The sequence below is a fragment of the Nothoprocta perdicaria genome, unplaced genomic scaffold (genome assembly GCF_003342845.1).
Source record: "Nothoprocta perdicaria isolate Ctin4 unplaced genomic scaffold, notPer1 scaffold_15, whole genome shotgun sequence".
Lineage (NCBI taxonomy): Eukaryota > Metazoa > Chordata > Aves > Tinamiformes > Tinamidae > Nothoprocta > Nothoprocta perdicaria.
In genome coordinates, this window is record NW_020454649.1 from 193583 (window position 1) to 207460 (window position 13878).

Consider the following 13878-nt stretch of genomic DNA (forward strand, 5'->3'; position numbering starts at 1 on the left):
TACTCTGGTTGGACTGTCATCTGTCAGCATGAGACACGAGAAGTCTTTTTTCTCTACCTGACCCTGTACAAATATCCACTTAAGTTATTCCCTTTTTTTGCATTTTAACCATATACTACAAGCTTACTGAAAAGTAATCACAAATACGCCTTCTTAAACACATTAACACAGTCCCTATATTCCCACAACTATCTATTGTCAGCTCAAGGGAACATACAATTCATCTTCAAGTAGTTTATCCACATAAACAAAAAAAATGGGAGTGGGGAGAGGAAGGGATTGAACCACAATAAATTTGTGTGCTTAGTGATACAATGAGTAATAAAGAACATGTTTCAAACAACTGTGAATTCCAAAGAAACACTCATCTGGTTCAAGCCCAAGAATGAAACTTGCTGGAAGCTGAGAGARTACTGAAGGCCAGTAACTACACACTTTACTACATCTTTAGCCACCTGCTATTGAGATAGCTGTTATTCTGGGCTGATATGGTGGGTTATTCTTATTTAAGAACGCACCACTTGTGTAATTTTCTATTCCAGAATTAAATGCCCTTCTCGGGAAGTAGATAAYGACATCCATAAAATCGATTAGCCAAGCCTTTTACCTATATATAGGTCTGTTACATTTGCAGTGTGCACAAGAAGCAATTTTTGATATTTAGGTTTCATATATCAGTACATATGAAATTCATATGCAATTACCTTCATTTATATATAAGCATACATATGAAGTTTAGTGAAGAAGTTTTCAACTTACTTATTTCGCTGGCAACCTGGTCTAGTTTTTCCTTTGACCTGCTGATCAGAGCCACCTTCATTCCACGTCTTGCTAACTGAAACAGAACAAAATAAGAGATAGAGCGACAGTCATAAATCGTCTTTAACAAAGCTTTCAAACCACAACGCTGCAAGTCAAGGCAAAGTTATTACCCATATTAATGTTTATATTAGCCATATTACCCATAAGCAGGTTCAAAACATCCAGCTGAGGTATCTATTGCCACTCAAGCAGCTGTGTTGCAGTCACCCCAGCACTCAGGACTTCCTTCCTTTAGCAGTTCGCTTGGGAATGATTCAGGGTCTACCTTCACTTTGTACTAATCATAGGTAAAAAGGTTAATTTACTCATGCAGTTCTTTTTAGGAAGCTATCCATATAACTTAAGCTGTCATCAGAGCATATTCTGGTCCTCAAAACTGGTCCTCAAAACCTCTGCAGATTTGTAACATGATCTAACAATCCAATTTAACAGTATCTGCAGAAAGACAGCTAGAGATCTGACTCAGCAATGAAAACAAACAATCTTTGTGACTGTTTTAAGTGTCTGTTCCAGTGAAAAGTAAAAAGAATACATCCACTTGACATCCACAGTGCCTAGTGACACTGCCCTTCAGACATGTAATGCCTACATACAACAAGCAGGTAACTTAACTCACTCTCCCAACAGGACTCGCTCACAGCCTTAGAAAGCAAATGGGATTGCATCTTAAACATCTRAAAAAGAAAAAGAAACACAGCATAGGAACTATGTGGAGGTGCCTGAACCTCATCTACCTTTCTAGCACAAGTCACACAACACAGAGGCTTTCTTTCACAGATGAGCACGACGATCTCCAGCCACCAGAGTTCACGGGCAATGTCCCATACGGGTCGTATCACAAGATCGGCATTCCACTAGCACAGGTGATAGCTGTGCAGAAATATCATCAGGCCACATTTCTCACGAGCTTAAAATGAGAATGAAGACACTTGCCACAGGAGCTACTAACGGCTACCAAGCTCAAGATCATGCACAACTCAAACATTCAGTTCAAGAATATTATCTAGCATTATGAGGACGATGGCCTAAAGGGATGAACACGCCCACCTTTAGACAAGCTCCCTTCAACAGCTCATGTCTTCCCTTACTTAAACAAACTCTTTTCTTCTCAGGTGGGCAGCTATCTAATATCCAAGYTGTCTAACTTATTTCAGCCAAGAGAAGACAAAGTCATGGGAAAATTTCAATATACTCTGCACAGTTGCAGGCTTGGTCTTTGGAAGGGAAAGAAAAGGAGGAGTTCACATAACCCTCTCCTATTTCATGGGATCAAGGCAGCTAAGGCAGAAAGTTTACCCAAAAGTATCTTCATTTGTAACATCAAGGACAACCTGATAATAACCTCCTCCTAAGTCTGAAATATCTGCGATGATCCCATCTCAGACTCTGCCAATGAAATAACCTCCTACCCCAGCCTCAGAAAGAGACTGCTTGCTGTGGCACCAACATGACTAACGGCATCAGTCTTCAATGAATTTGACCCGTAGAAGCCCCATATGGGAAGCTCCATAGAGCAGAAAACCCTGAGATGCTCCATAGGGGTAGAGGCTACAAACTGCTGACAKGCAGTGTGCTTTCTTCCAGCAGTCAGTCTTGGGGTTCTCATGAAGTGGATGCTCTGCCTTTCAAGAAAAGGCATCCAATTATACAGAGTCTCTAATATAAAGGGAGGAAAGCCACGGCAGTGCACGCCTTTAGTAGACACTCCCCCATATTTAGGGGGCCTTCCCCACAGGAAGGACCATGTAAGAAACTTCACGATGCTTCACTCATACCAAAAGGATGCACTGTGGGAAGGGCATCTGAAATCTGCAAAAGGAGACAAACTTGCAAGAGGAAATTTCTACTTATAGAGCATGCAGAAACAAACACGCTCAAAAATGAAGGCAACCCAACACAGAACATCACCAGGGAAAACACAAACAAATAATATCCTTTCATCTCTTATCAATGACTACGTCAAACTTCTGACAAGGAGACTGCCTTTCTTCCCTAAACTCTTCCAGGAAAAGGTAATCTGCATGATTATAATTGCAGCCACRAGTGCCCAAGCAGCTGTGTGTCAGTGACATTTATACTGCACTGAAGGGAATCCCAGGGAGAAAGTTAAGACTGCTGGCAGTCTTACGAGCACATCCCTAGCGAGAACTGAAAGTTTTTTAGAAGTCGTTTCAGTTATTTCATGACCCCATATTCACTCCTGACTTCAAGTTCTTCATCCAACTAAACTGTCAAGGGATAAAATGTCTTATATTCTATAGCCTGAGAATGAGCATTTGTACCCTTTGGGGTACTTGGTGCCTACAGCAACTACTAGAAGCAAAGCTGAATGAGTCAGTGCTTCCCAGACAGACCTCACAACTATGCTCAGCTTTTTTTAATAGGGTGCCAGCAGCACAAAATCGTCTTCTAAGGCACCCTCTGTCTTGGAGGCACCAGCAGGGCAAAGCAARCTGTGGTCTGGCTCGCACCATCTAACACAGAAAGTCCAGACCACATCACATAGTAGGTTCAGGCAATGAGAAGAGAAACAAACCAAAAATCCACACTTCAGAATACCCACACACCACAAGTCATCTTGGTGTGCACAGAAACCAATCTCCCACGATGTTGAGGGGGTGTCTTCCACACAAGAGGATTTTGTCTCAGTAGCACTACGCCCTGGGCACAGTGACCTCGTTCTGCTTGGTCCAGGCACTTATTTAAGTGTTGCATAATTTGCTTCGGTGCCACAAAACTGGGATATCTGGCATGTACAAGCTGTCAGCTCCACGTGAGAATCAGGTGCTCCTGATATCAGGCTTATTTACCACCTGTGCCACCCCCCTTATGCTGATCCAGTGGCACGAGGTGCTATTTTCCACATAACACAAGTGAAGGTCCCTGAAGCGATACAGGGGAAATCCAAAGGGCAAAGCCAGCCCTGGAAAGAGGCAGGTCTCCTGGTGGTCTCTGGGGAATCAAACATCCCAGGAGAAAAGAAAAAAAAAAAGAATCTCTCACAGCTGATCTCTTCAAGCAGTGATCCTAGTGTTTCAGAGACCACTTGGAAAGGTGATTTCTTCAACACTAATGCTGGAACTGGAAGTTATTTTTGCTGTAAACAGTTATAGTCAGCTCTGTCTGTCATAGTGTTCTTATATGTGCTTATAGGCTTATATAGGCTAAAATATCCTGTACTAACAGGCATCTTCTGTCTTAAGCAATGAATCCAAACCAACATTTGGAGTCCATATATCCAACAAGAGCCAAAATACAGTGTAAGAGTCAAATTCTAGATTTCAGGAACTTCCTAGACTGCAGAGTATTACAGGGCATATAATTGCAAAAGGAAACCCCCAGCTTTGAGACAGGGAAATTCTTTTAAGAAGTTTGAAGTAAAACTAAAAGGACTTGGTAAAGGCTGAAGAGAGAAGCCAAATGAAGGGAACAAAAGCAGGACATGCTCTTGGCAGAGAGCTGCAGAGAGACAACTGCAGCTTGTCCTTCACACGTTCCTGTGTTAAGGTAAGCTGAGMGGACATAACCTGATGCTCTACAGCCACAGAACCGCATATGCCAGCTTGCCAAGGATGCGGGTGGAGCCCCAAGCGACGAGCATCCCTACCTCTTCTGCGTAGGCTTTTCCAATCCCATCAGTAGCTCCTGTGACCACTGAAAAAGAAAGACACAAATCCATTAGTTGCTTCATTAAAATATCTGTAATGGATGCTCGCTAATAGGCTATTAAGGCACCCAGGACAGAGAGGGGACGCTTGGGAATGGGTGTGTAACTTGCAATTTCACTAAAGCTCTTAGAGAGTTTGCTAAAACCTTTCAATATCTAAGAAAGGGGAGGAAGAATAAAAAAATAGGAGCCTATTTAATTGTTATTTCAAAAGATAGTTTTAGATGCTTTTTTCATGCCAGTTTTCTAAGCCACTGTGCTTCTTCAAAAGCTTTGCAGGATGAGAGAGACTTCAAAACCATTTCTCTGAAAATGTTTGTTTATGACTATTAAAACAGCTCTCAACTTAGTTTTGAGTATATAATAAAATAACCCCACAGGTATCCTAAAGCCCATTAGCAGCCAATAAAACCAATGTTTTTAGAATGGGGCAGAAGAAGGTCTCAAAACCAGAAAGCTGCTTAAATACTTTCCAGTAACTTTGAGACCCCTCTGTAAGCGCCATACCAGCAGCACTTATAACTTGTTTACAACACGTGCATCGGAAGGAAATGGAGCTTCCAGAGCTTCAACTTTTTCACCTGTGGATGTGTGAAGCCTCAAGTCTTTCTAGGATTCTTCCTCACATGCTGAGGAACCCGAGTGACTCAACATGCCCCTGATTTAACAGGTGACTGCAGGGCTCCCACCACACCTGTACCTCACCATCTCAGTTTGCTCCCTGAAGAGCAATCCCTCCATCCRGAATCTGCGTCTCTGACTACATTCCAAGCAAGCGCATGGAGCAGCCCTTCCTTTTGCTCTCACCTTCCCCGCCACCATCACATCCTGTCCCTCCACTCYTGCTCTTTCAGTCCTCCACTCGCTCCCCTGGCTCTGCAAGCAGCTCCACAGCACCAGGGATTTTCCTACCGCTTGCCCTCACAGTCAGGTTGGAAAACCTTGCCCTGTGCCTCCACTGCTGAGCCCTGCACCTAGACATGTTTTAAACAACGGGGCTTGCTCAATGTTTCAGAGAACGGAGCCAGGAGGAGCAGGCCAGGCCTCCCCTCAGTGACGCCGCGGAGCTGACGGCGGGACCGCCCAGCACGGAGGTGCAGCAGGAACCCCCTTGGGGCACCCGAAGGAGACCTGTCTGCAGGTGATCTGATCCGTCACCGCGTGCCCATCACCCAGAGCACCTGGCAAGCAGGCAGCAGCCGGGACACTGGGGTTTGGGTAACAACAGCCAGGAAATGTTYTGAGGCCACCATTTCAGCTTCTACACCTGCTAGCTATAGACAAGGGGGTATCACAGCACGCGGTGAGGCTGCCCGGGAAGGGCCGATTCAGGGCTGAATACTGGCCACACCACAGCGCAGTAACACGCAAAGGATGAGGTATTTGATTGCGATGCTACAGCAAGAAAACTCCGTTCTAGTTGTGACACCTAACCCTCGTGATTTAGAAATCCGTGCAACAAGGCTTTTCTTGCTCTCCAACCAACAACAGTTAGGGAAGCACGAGCAACACTTTGCTAGAGATTCGAGCCTATAGTTAGGAAGATCATGCTCCAGGTGATGGGAAGGGGGGTAGACCTTGGGGAAGAAACTGGGAACCCATTCACAGGCRCCCACTTGCCTGCAACCCGCCTTGCACCAACCCACTGCTGCCCATCCAGCCAGAGGGCATCGCAGTCCTGCGGGACAGTGCCATCCCTTTAGCTCAAGGGCTAGCAAGCTTCAACAACATAATAAACACAAGCMAAAGAAGGGAGAAAACACGTCCCAACGCCATGCCCAGCTATGCTGGCAACAGCATTTGGCCATCTTCCAGGRTGACCCAACCTGGGAAACACTCGGCTTCAGTGGCTCTTGGACACAGGCTATTTCCCTCACCACAGCGAGTGAGGTATCTAAAGAACAGCCACTCCATTTCAAGCTTAGCGATTGTTTCGCTTCCTTCCAGCCCTAAATCCAGGACCCTCTCCCCAGATGCTCCAGACTCCAGCAGACTTGCTCACGAGTTGCTGCTCTGTCTCCCAACGCTCCTGGCAGCAAGCAYGGCTTGGAGAGGACGCTCCTTAAGGCAGGGACTTGGGAAGCATCTGTAGCACTTCATAAAGGCTCAGCTGAGAGCAAGTCCAGGTTCCATCAAGGTATTTACCTGATTTATTGAAGCCATTGCTTAGCTAAATTGTAATAGAACTGGTTGAAGCATGAGACTTAAGCAGCTAAAGATTAGGGATTTCAAACTAAAGTATGAGTAACAGGACATTTCCTCCCTTTTTGGGCTCTACTTCAAAGCCTGCCATCTACACACTAAAGCACCCTTCAGAAAAGAACTCTGGAAATTTAAACCACTCTGGAACGGAGATACAGATGGGATAAAAGGCATTATGAAATCCCCTCAGCAATAAAAGTGCTCGAGCCACCCCTACATAAGGACACACCTAGCTGATATACGCTGTTTTGCTTCTGCTGCAGGTACACATCACATGCATACACTTTTTTTCCTCCACCAGTAGAGAAGTGACTACAGATTTAATGCCAGTTTTTCACGCCCTCTTCTCCAAAGGCTCTAATCCCATTATGTCATTGGTGTCTCCGCTTGGAGCAGGGTAGCATTGGCTCCTGCACCACCTTAAAGAGCACACACAGAACAAGGACTCCTTCGCAACGTCCTATGGCCAGGAGAACAGGACTTTGAGGGSCACACGTCTCTCTCTCAGACCCTTCAAGAGAAGGGGTCTAGCTCAGCCCTCAGCCAACAGAGGATGGATTTCCCCCCTTCCAAATTCCCCTGTCAAGCCCATGGATGGCTGCAAAGGTGCAGGAKTAACCAGGGTCAGCACCAGAGGACTGTGGTGGGCAACGTGCCCAGACACCGACCTGCCTCTGAGCAGCAGGACCCGGCTTGGCCAGGAAGCTGCAGCAGCCCCCAGCCCCGGGGCCCTCATGTGCAGCTTGGCTCAGGACCTCCCTCAGACATTCAGACACTCTCCAGTGCCCAGACCACGGCACTGCCCTCACCACAGGGAAATGGGAGACTGCCAGACTTGTTCCTCCTCCCCAAATCACACTTGCTCAAAGAAAGGAAGCACTGATACAGCTAACCTGGTAGGGGAACTGTCACAGGCTTCTTCTGTCACTACAAACTTCAACAATTTACCGAGTTGGAGCACCTTACAAATGGCCACAGCTTGGCAAGAACTGTTATAATTAGTACAACTATTTGCTGTATGATTTTTCAAGTTTAACTAAAAACTTTTCATTGTGAGGTTTAACTTGTTGAATTACAAAACTGACTGTTTCTACCACCTTGACCTTTGTATCTTATTATTTTTAGAGTATCTGCAATTATTTATGGAGCATCTGCAAACCATTTCTGCTTTAACATTTATATCYAGCACCAAAGGGAATAATACTCATATTCTATATTCCTAAAGTAAGGAGAAGCAGCTGGGATAAAGACACTAGTTGATCTGAACAACTGCACAAAGTGATGACAGAACCACCTTATCCCCCTCCACAGCTCRGAGTGGGTTACTTGAAACACACAAGCCACGGGCAAAGGGCAGGGAAAAAGAAAAAACAGTTTGGGTAAATTTTGTGTATTAGAGGGGCAATTGTACTCTTCATTTTGGTTACACCAATCTCCAGTTTCCATTCTTGCAGACAAGTGTCATAATTCCCCACGGTTAAGCAGACTTCTCAACCGCCCTGGCGCGCTGGGGCTGGCGTTGGGCACGGATCAGGTTTTTGAGGTCTGTCTTCTGCAGGTGGCCGTCCAGCAAAGGGGCTGCAGGCAGCCTGGCTTGGGCACAAGGCAGAGAAGTCCAAGCAGGTAGAGCAAGAACAAGCCATGCCTGTACAAGAAAGCTGCACCACTTCCGAAGTGTGGTGATGCACATGCCCCCAGCAGTCAAACTCCCTGTAGTAGCTTCCTATCGCAGCCATCTGTCGTCTCCCGGAGAGGCAGGAACGCTCACCAAGTCTGTTTACGAGCCCACTGAATAAGAGCTGTCTGAAGGGGAGCTTGTATGAAAGCATCGGCGGGTTTTTTTAGGCAACAAGACGACAAATAAGGAAACCAGCATATGTGCAAGTGAGGAGGGAGATTTGCACAGATACTTCAATTCAGAGTCAGAGGATCTGCATGAATCGGCCCTTGCAAACACGGCGCCCAAGAGGCAGCTCTTCCTCCACTGTATCGTGATGCTTTCTCTATGGGGCAAGACTGGCACAGCTACTGACGTAATGGGTTACAGAAGGTGCATGGCTTTAGCCTCTAATAACAGCTCTCATTTCAGTGGTATAGGAAGTTACGCATAGTTATTTTGCACACTCCTTCCAACTTACCCCGTACAAATCTAAACACAGGGCAAGGAGTGGGGAAAAACACCGGATGMAGTCCCCAGATCCCTGTTCAGCTTGGCCACTGACGCACACCGCCCAAGCACAAGTGACCTCCAGCCTGACGAAGCTTCATGTGTGACTTTTGAGGTACAAACAACAGCGCTGTACCAAGGTCTTGGAACAAAGAAAACTACATGGGGTGTCATCTGCCCACACTGCTAAATATGTGTGTGTGTGTGTGTGTGTGTGTGTGTGTGTGTGTGTGTGTGGACCAGATTCCATACAAGTAAGTTTTCTTTATTTCTAGTGCTAGCGATTGGTAGAGGATTTTGAGCAAATTGTGGGTTCTTTAACACCAAAACATTTTCTCCTGAGCTGAACTCCTCTCATACTTCCTGCACTGTCCTGCACGAGCAGACTTTGGAAGCACAACTGGGCAAGGGCAGCGCGGCTCCTGCAGCGGGGCAGATTTAACACAGAGACATCAGATGATCTCTCCAAGTCCCTCCTGCCCAAAGGGCTCCCTTGAGTTCAGCCCCAGCTCCCATTCTGCTCGCGCCGCAGCCTTGAGTGCTCCAAGAATCCGCTCATGGAGTCAACCAGAACTCACTGCCCTCCTGCAAGATGGGGAGAGAAGCGGGAGACACAGGTATCCCACAAGGAAGCAAAGAGACRGATTTTGTCTGGTATTCAATAGTTTTACATTTTACCACTGACAAATTCAATGGCAATGGGAAACATGTGCAAAGAGACAGTTGTTTGCACTGAAACATGATCTTAAAACAAATTTTTACAATAAACCTGAATGGACTTCCTTCTGTTTATGCCATATCACGATAAAGCTGCCTGTTTCATCAGAACAAATAACTAAAGTGATGTCTCAAGCTTCCAACGTCAGCTTCAACGTGGTCGGTGCGATGCTTAGCTCCTGTGCTAAAGGGCAACAACTTTCCCGTTATTAAAAACAAGTGAAACCCACAGCACAAGCTACGTAACCAGCCAGTGCCTGTGGTTTCCAGGATGGCCAAGGCGCCCGAGGCCCGACTTCCAGGACTCCAAGAGCAGACCCTCCTCCAGAAGGTCCATGGATGGGGAACAGGGCAGCGCTGCTGGGAGCGCCCAGGAAGCTGCAGCCCGTGGCCACACACGTCAGCACCACGAGCTGCAGGGAACGAGCCCGGGCTCCTGTTTTCTTTCTGCTTGTGACAGCTGCTGCCCTCCCAAGGAAGAGGTGACCTAAAAATGCCCACCTCCTCCTGAGAAGCGCTCTGCACCAGCTGCCTGCAACTCAAAACAGCACAAAGTTCGCAAGCAGAAGCAGCAGCTCACCAAAAGCTGCCATGGCAGCCTGGTCAGCAAAGGAGGAGGCTTTCCAGGGCCTAGGGCATCTTCATCTGCTCCCTATCCACCCAGGGCACCTTAAAACCGAGGCAAGGACGGCGCAGGACGCAYGAGGGGCGCAGCCGCCTCCTCGCCTCACGACTGGAGCGGGCGGCGGCGCCGACGCAGCGAGGCCGTGCRGCTCCGTGCGGCTCCGTGCGGCCCCGCTCCGCCGTGCCGTGCCGCTTCGCTCCACCACGCGGCCGTCACGCTCGCACGGGAGCAGATCCGTGCCTCCGCGGTCCAAGGTCAGACCGCAGCCAAGACGTGGCGCAGGGACGTGGAGCCCGCCTGCAGGCACAGYGCGCCCGGCGGGCTCCTGCAGCGCCTCACGGCACGGCGGACGCGGACCCACACCGTGAGCAGCCAACAGCCCCACACGCTCTCCTAGCACCTCTCCCATCCCACCCCGGCAGCRGCTTCGCTCTCAAAATGGCCCCTGCCCAGCGGCATCCCGGCACCGCACAGCTCCCGGCCTCTGGAATCTGCTAGGGAGCTGGGCGCCCTGTTAAAGCCGCACAGGCTTCACGGCACGGCTAACCCGGGCATGGGCTTCAGTGCAATACACAAGAATCCCCGGGATTCTTCCAGCACAGCACACGGAAGCTGCGCCGAGGACACGGCAGCTCTTGGGGAAAGCAGGAGCTGGCAAGGGGGAGAAGGGACTACCCCTCCTTGGCACCAAGCAGCGCTTCATTTATTACACATTTATATAAATCACTGGCACTTGACCAACACCGAGCTTTCGGATTAGCTACAGCCAACAAAAGTACTTTAGTCTGCGCTGGTTAAAAATATTCTACTTTTTGTCCTCAGCTTGCTAGGAACGGCTATTTTTAGTAAGGGCCCAATCAACCTTATCAAAATCAGGCATCAAAAATAGACTGGAGAAACACTGGAAGCAAACACTATTTTTAGCCGCTCCGTCTATTCCCTGCCGTTACCCACCGAATTCTGCCTGCACAGACCATGCACGAGTGCTTAGCTATTCTAGGCAGATCCTCGTCGTGACCCTTTTTTTCCCTGAACACCTGAATGCAGAAAACACTCGATTGATTAAAGATTAATACAGCCGCAAACCGTGACAGCTGCCTTTCGTCTGAGTGCTTTTGGGGAGGGGGAAAACAGGGAATGACAGAGAGCTTGCATCAGTATTCCTCTTGGGGATCTATTACATGGAGAGAAAATTGCTATTTCAATTCCCTTTTGTTGCTAAAAATAGCAGCCCCAATTGATTCAAGCAAACAGGGCACCGGCTTAGCTGTGCCAAATTTAGCAAGCACTGAAGTCCCAAAGAGCGAACGCTAACGCAGGCTAACACATGCCAGCTCATATTTAACAAAGAACAAAGAAGATAAGCATGCCGGCTGCAAGTTAATAAGATAGCAGCAACTCCCCGCATTTATATTAAATAAAAACAGGGAACTTGCTGAAAAAATAAGACAAACTTCGCTTCCACTCCCAGTTTAATTTATTTAAATGGGAAATCTTATCAGGAAGATCATCTGTGCTTTATCTGGAATCCTAGAAATGCTGCATATTTCTTTGCAATGCAAAGTTTCCTTCTGCATCCAGGAGCTAACACCTGAGGGCCAGGCTCCGCAGCGACGCGCCACAGAAAGACGCTCAATGGCCAGAGTCCTTCAACAACAGCTTGTGTCCAGGGGCTGGGGTGGTGGGTAGAATATTCTACAAATACCGCAGCACTGACAGGCTTCCATTTCCCCTTGGAAGGCAGACAGGAAGGTTTTGGGGGATTTAGACTTATCTAGATCTAGATCTTATCTTTCGAGCTAGAAGCAGCCTGGAGGTCCCAGACACCACACACCAGGGCTGGTGAAAGCCATCCTCAATGACCAGGCAGTATCACTGCCAATTGTTCTGAGGAATCATCTCCCAGTTCCACGGTTGCCTTTTTATCCACACTGCATGCATCATCTTCATCAAAATCTTCAAAATGCAAAACCTTCATCCAAAAAAATATATTTTTAAGCACATTAGCAACATTTTAACTTTGAGGGGACCACTGAAGAAGTAAGCATTAACACAAAGTCTCCTTAAATTGAGTTAAGCCTATGCAAAAAGCTCCATTTTGCTCACAGTGAGACACTACACGTATGAGTTACTGCATATTACTAACATTAGGCAAGAACTCCTCCTYGTATGCTTTTCCCTCAGATGCTCACTACCACATCAAGCACCATGAGCCCAGGAAAGCACATGCACATTCACATGGCCATCCAGACTACCACCTTGGATTCATCTTCTAGAGGCAAGAAGAAYCAAGCAATGAGATTTTTGAAGATCTTATAGCCCAGGACTGGCACCATCTGAAGGCTTTTAGCAGGTTCACCACTGGTTGATGTGCACAGAGAAATTTCTTTTTTGGGGAGGAACAGAAGAGCCTCTAGATTTGAAGCCTGCACATGTGCAAGCAGGTTCTCAATAAGTAAACTCTAAGCTCAAGACTTTTTCTCCCCCTTTTAACATGTATTTCTAACAGGCAGGAAAATAAAGTCAAGTTACACAACAACACATAACAAACATCTGAAAATAAAAAAGAGTATAACAAATGAACTTGGCAAGCCACAGGCACACTGATTTGAACTCAAAGCTATAAAGTTCTTTGAACAAATTTAAGACAAAGTATAACCAGAAACATAGAAAAAAAAAAAGTGGAGAATGGGATAAAAAAGTACAACACTATATTCATTTTTTTTTTTTTAATCAAAAGGCAATCTGTGCCAAACTCAAAGAGTTCCATCAGTTTAGACAAGAGTGATGCTCTAGACCTAACACGAAGAGAAAATCATTTCATATTATGACCACAAGAAACTGCAAGTGTGAAGGTGACTCGGATCCAACACGAGCATCTTAAACTACCAGCAGGAACTGGCTGGGGAGAAGCCTACAACTGCTCAAACCAAAAAGGGAAGCTCATCAGGATGAAGATGAATTACTAGCGATGCTCCTTACAGGCTGATCCTGTCCTATCTTGAGTCCTGTTCAGTACACTCATGGACGACCACGAGCAAAAAAATACAGGAATGCTTTATGGAATTCACATGCAATCCCAAAGCTAAGGAGGACTAAGGTATACAGCAGAGTGGGGTGATTTTACAGAGCAGAGTRACAAAAACGGAGCATCACACGGTGGCACCAGCTGTGGAGTCACGCGCTTGGGAGTAGCTCTGCTCAGGGTGGAGGGGACACTCGTGGGCTACACAAGCAAAGGCACCCGGGCCGCTGTGGCTGAGCAGCAACTGGGCTGTCAACGGCCACCCCATGCGGCTACCAAGGCAGCTTACACAACCCTACTGCATCCACTGAGGGGTTTTCCACAGCCATTGAAAGCAATAACACATTTTCTTAATTAAATTTCAATTGCAACAGTTACAAGCAGAGGCTACTAGGATGATTAGCAAATATCTAGTTTGGGGGATAAGGACAAAAAAGCCTGCTGTCTGCTCTTCATAAACTTGACGTAAGGCGATGACCAGAAAGTGGAGTTCAGGTTAACATCGGGCAGCAACATCAGCTGACCATAAATAAGACCAGAAATTGGAATCTTTCAAGGGAAGTGGTTCCAGGATTGACTTTAGAGTCTGGTAAGGACAAGGAAGCCAAGCTGCTGAAGGAGCTGTGAGATCCAGGAGGATGGCCACGAGGGGA

General features: G+C 47.0%; 1 protein-coding gene across 1 annotated transcript in view; it reads right to left on the reverse strand.

Annotated features, from left to right (window-relative positions):
• The window catches only part of HSD17B12 (hydroxysteroid 17-beta dehydrogenase 12), a 46784-nt gene extending 42283 nt beyond the window's left edge, over positions 1-4501 (reverse strand). Inside the window, exons 1-2 of the mRNA XM_026034656.1 lie at positions 4430-4501; positions 760-835 (exon numbers count right to left, since the gene is read on the reverse strand). Of these exons, the coding sequence (XP_025890441.1) occupies positions 760-835; positions 4430-4501 (148 nt within the window). The remainder of the gene's footprint in view (positions 1-759; positions 836-4429) is intronic.
• Positions 4502-13878: the final 9377 nt, after the last annotated feature.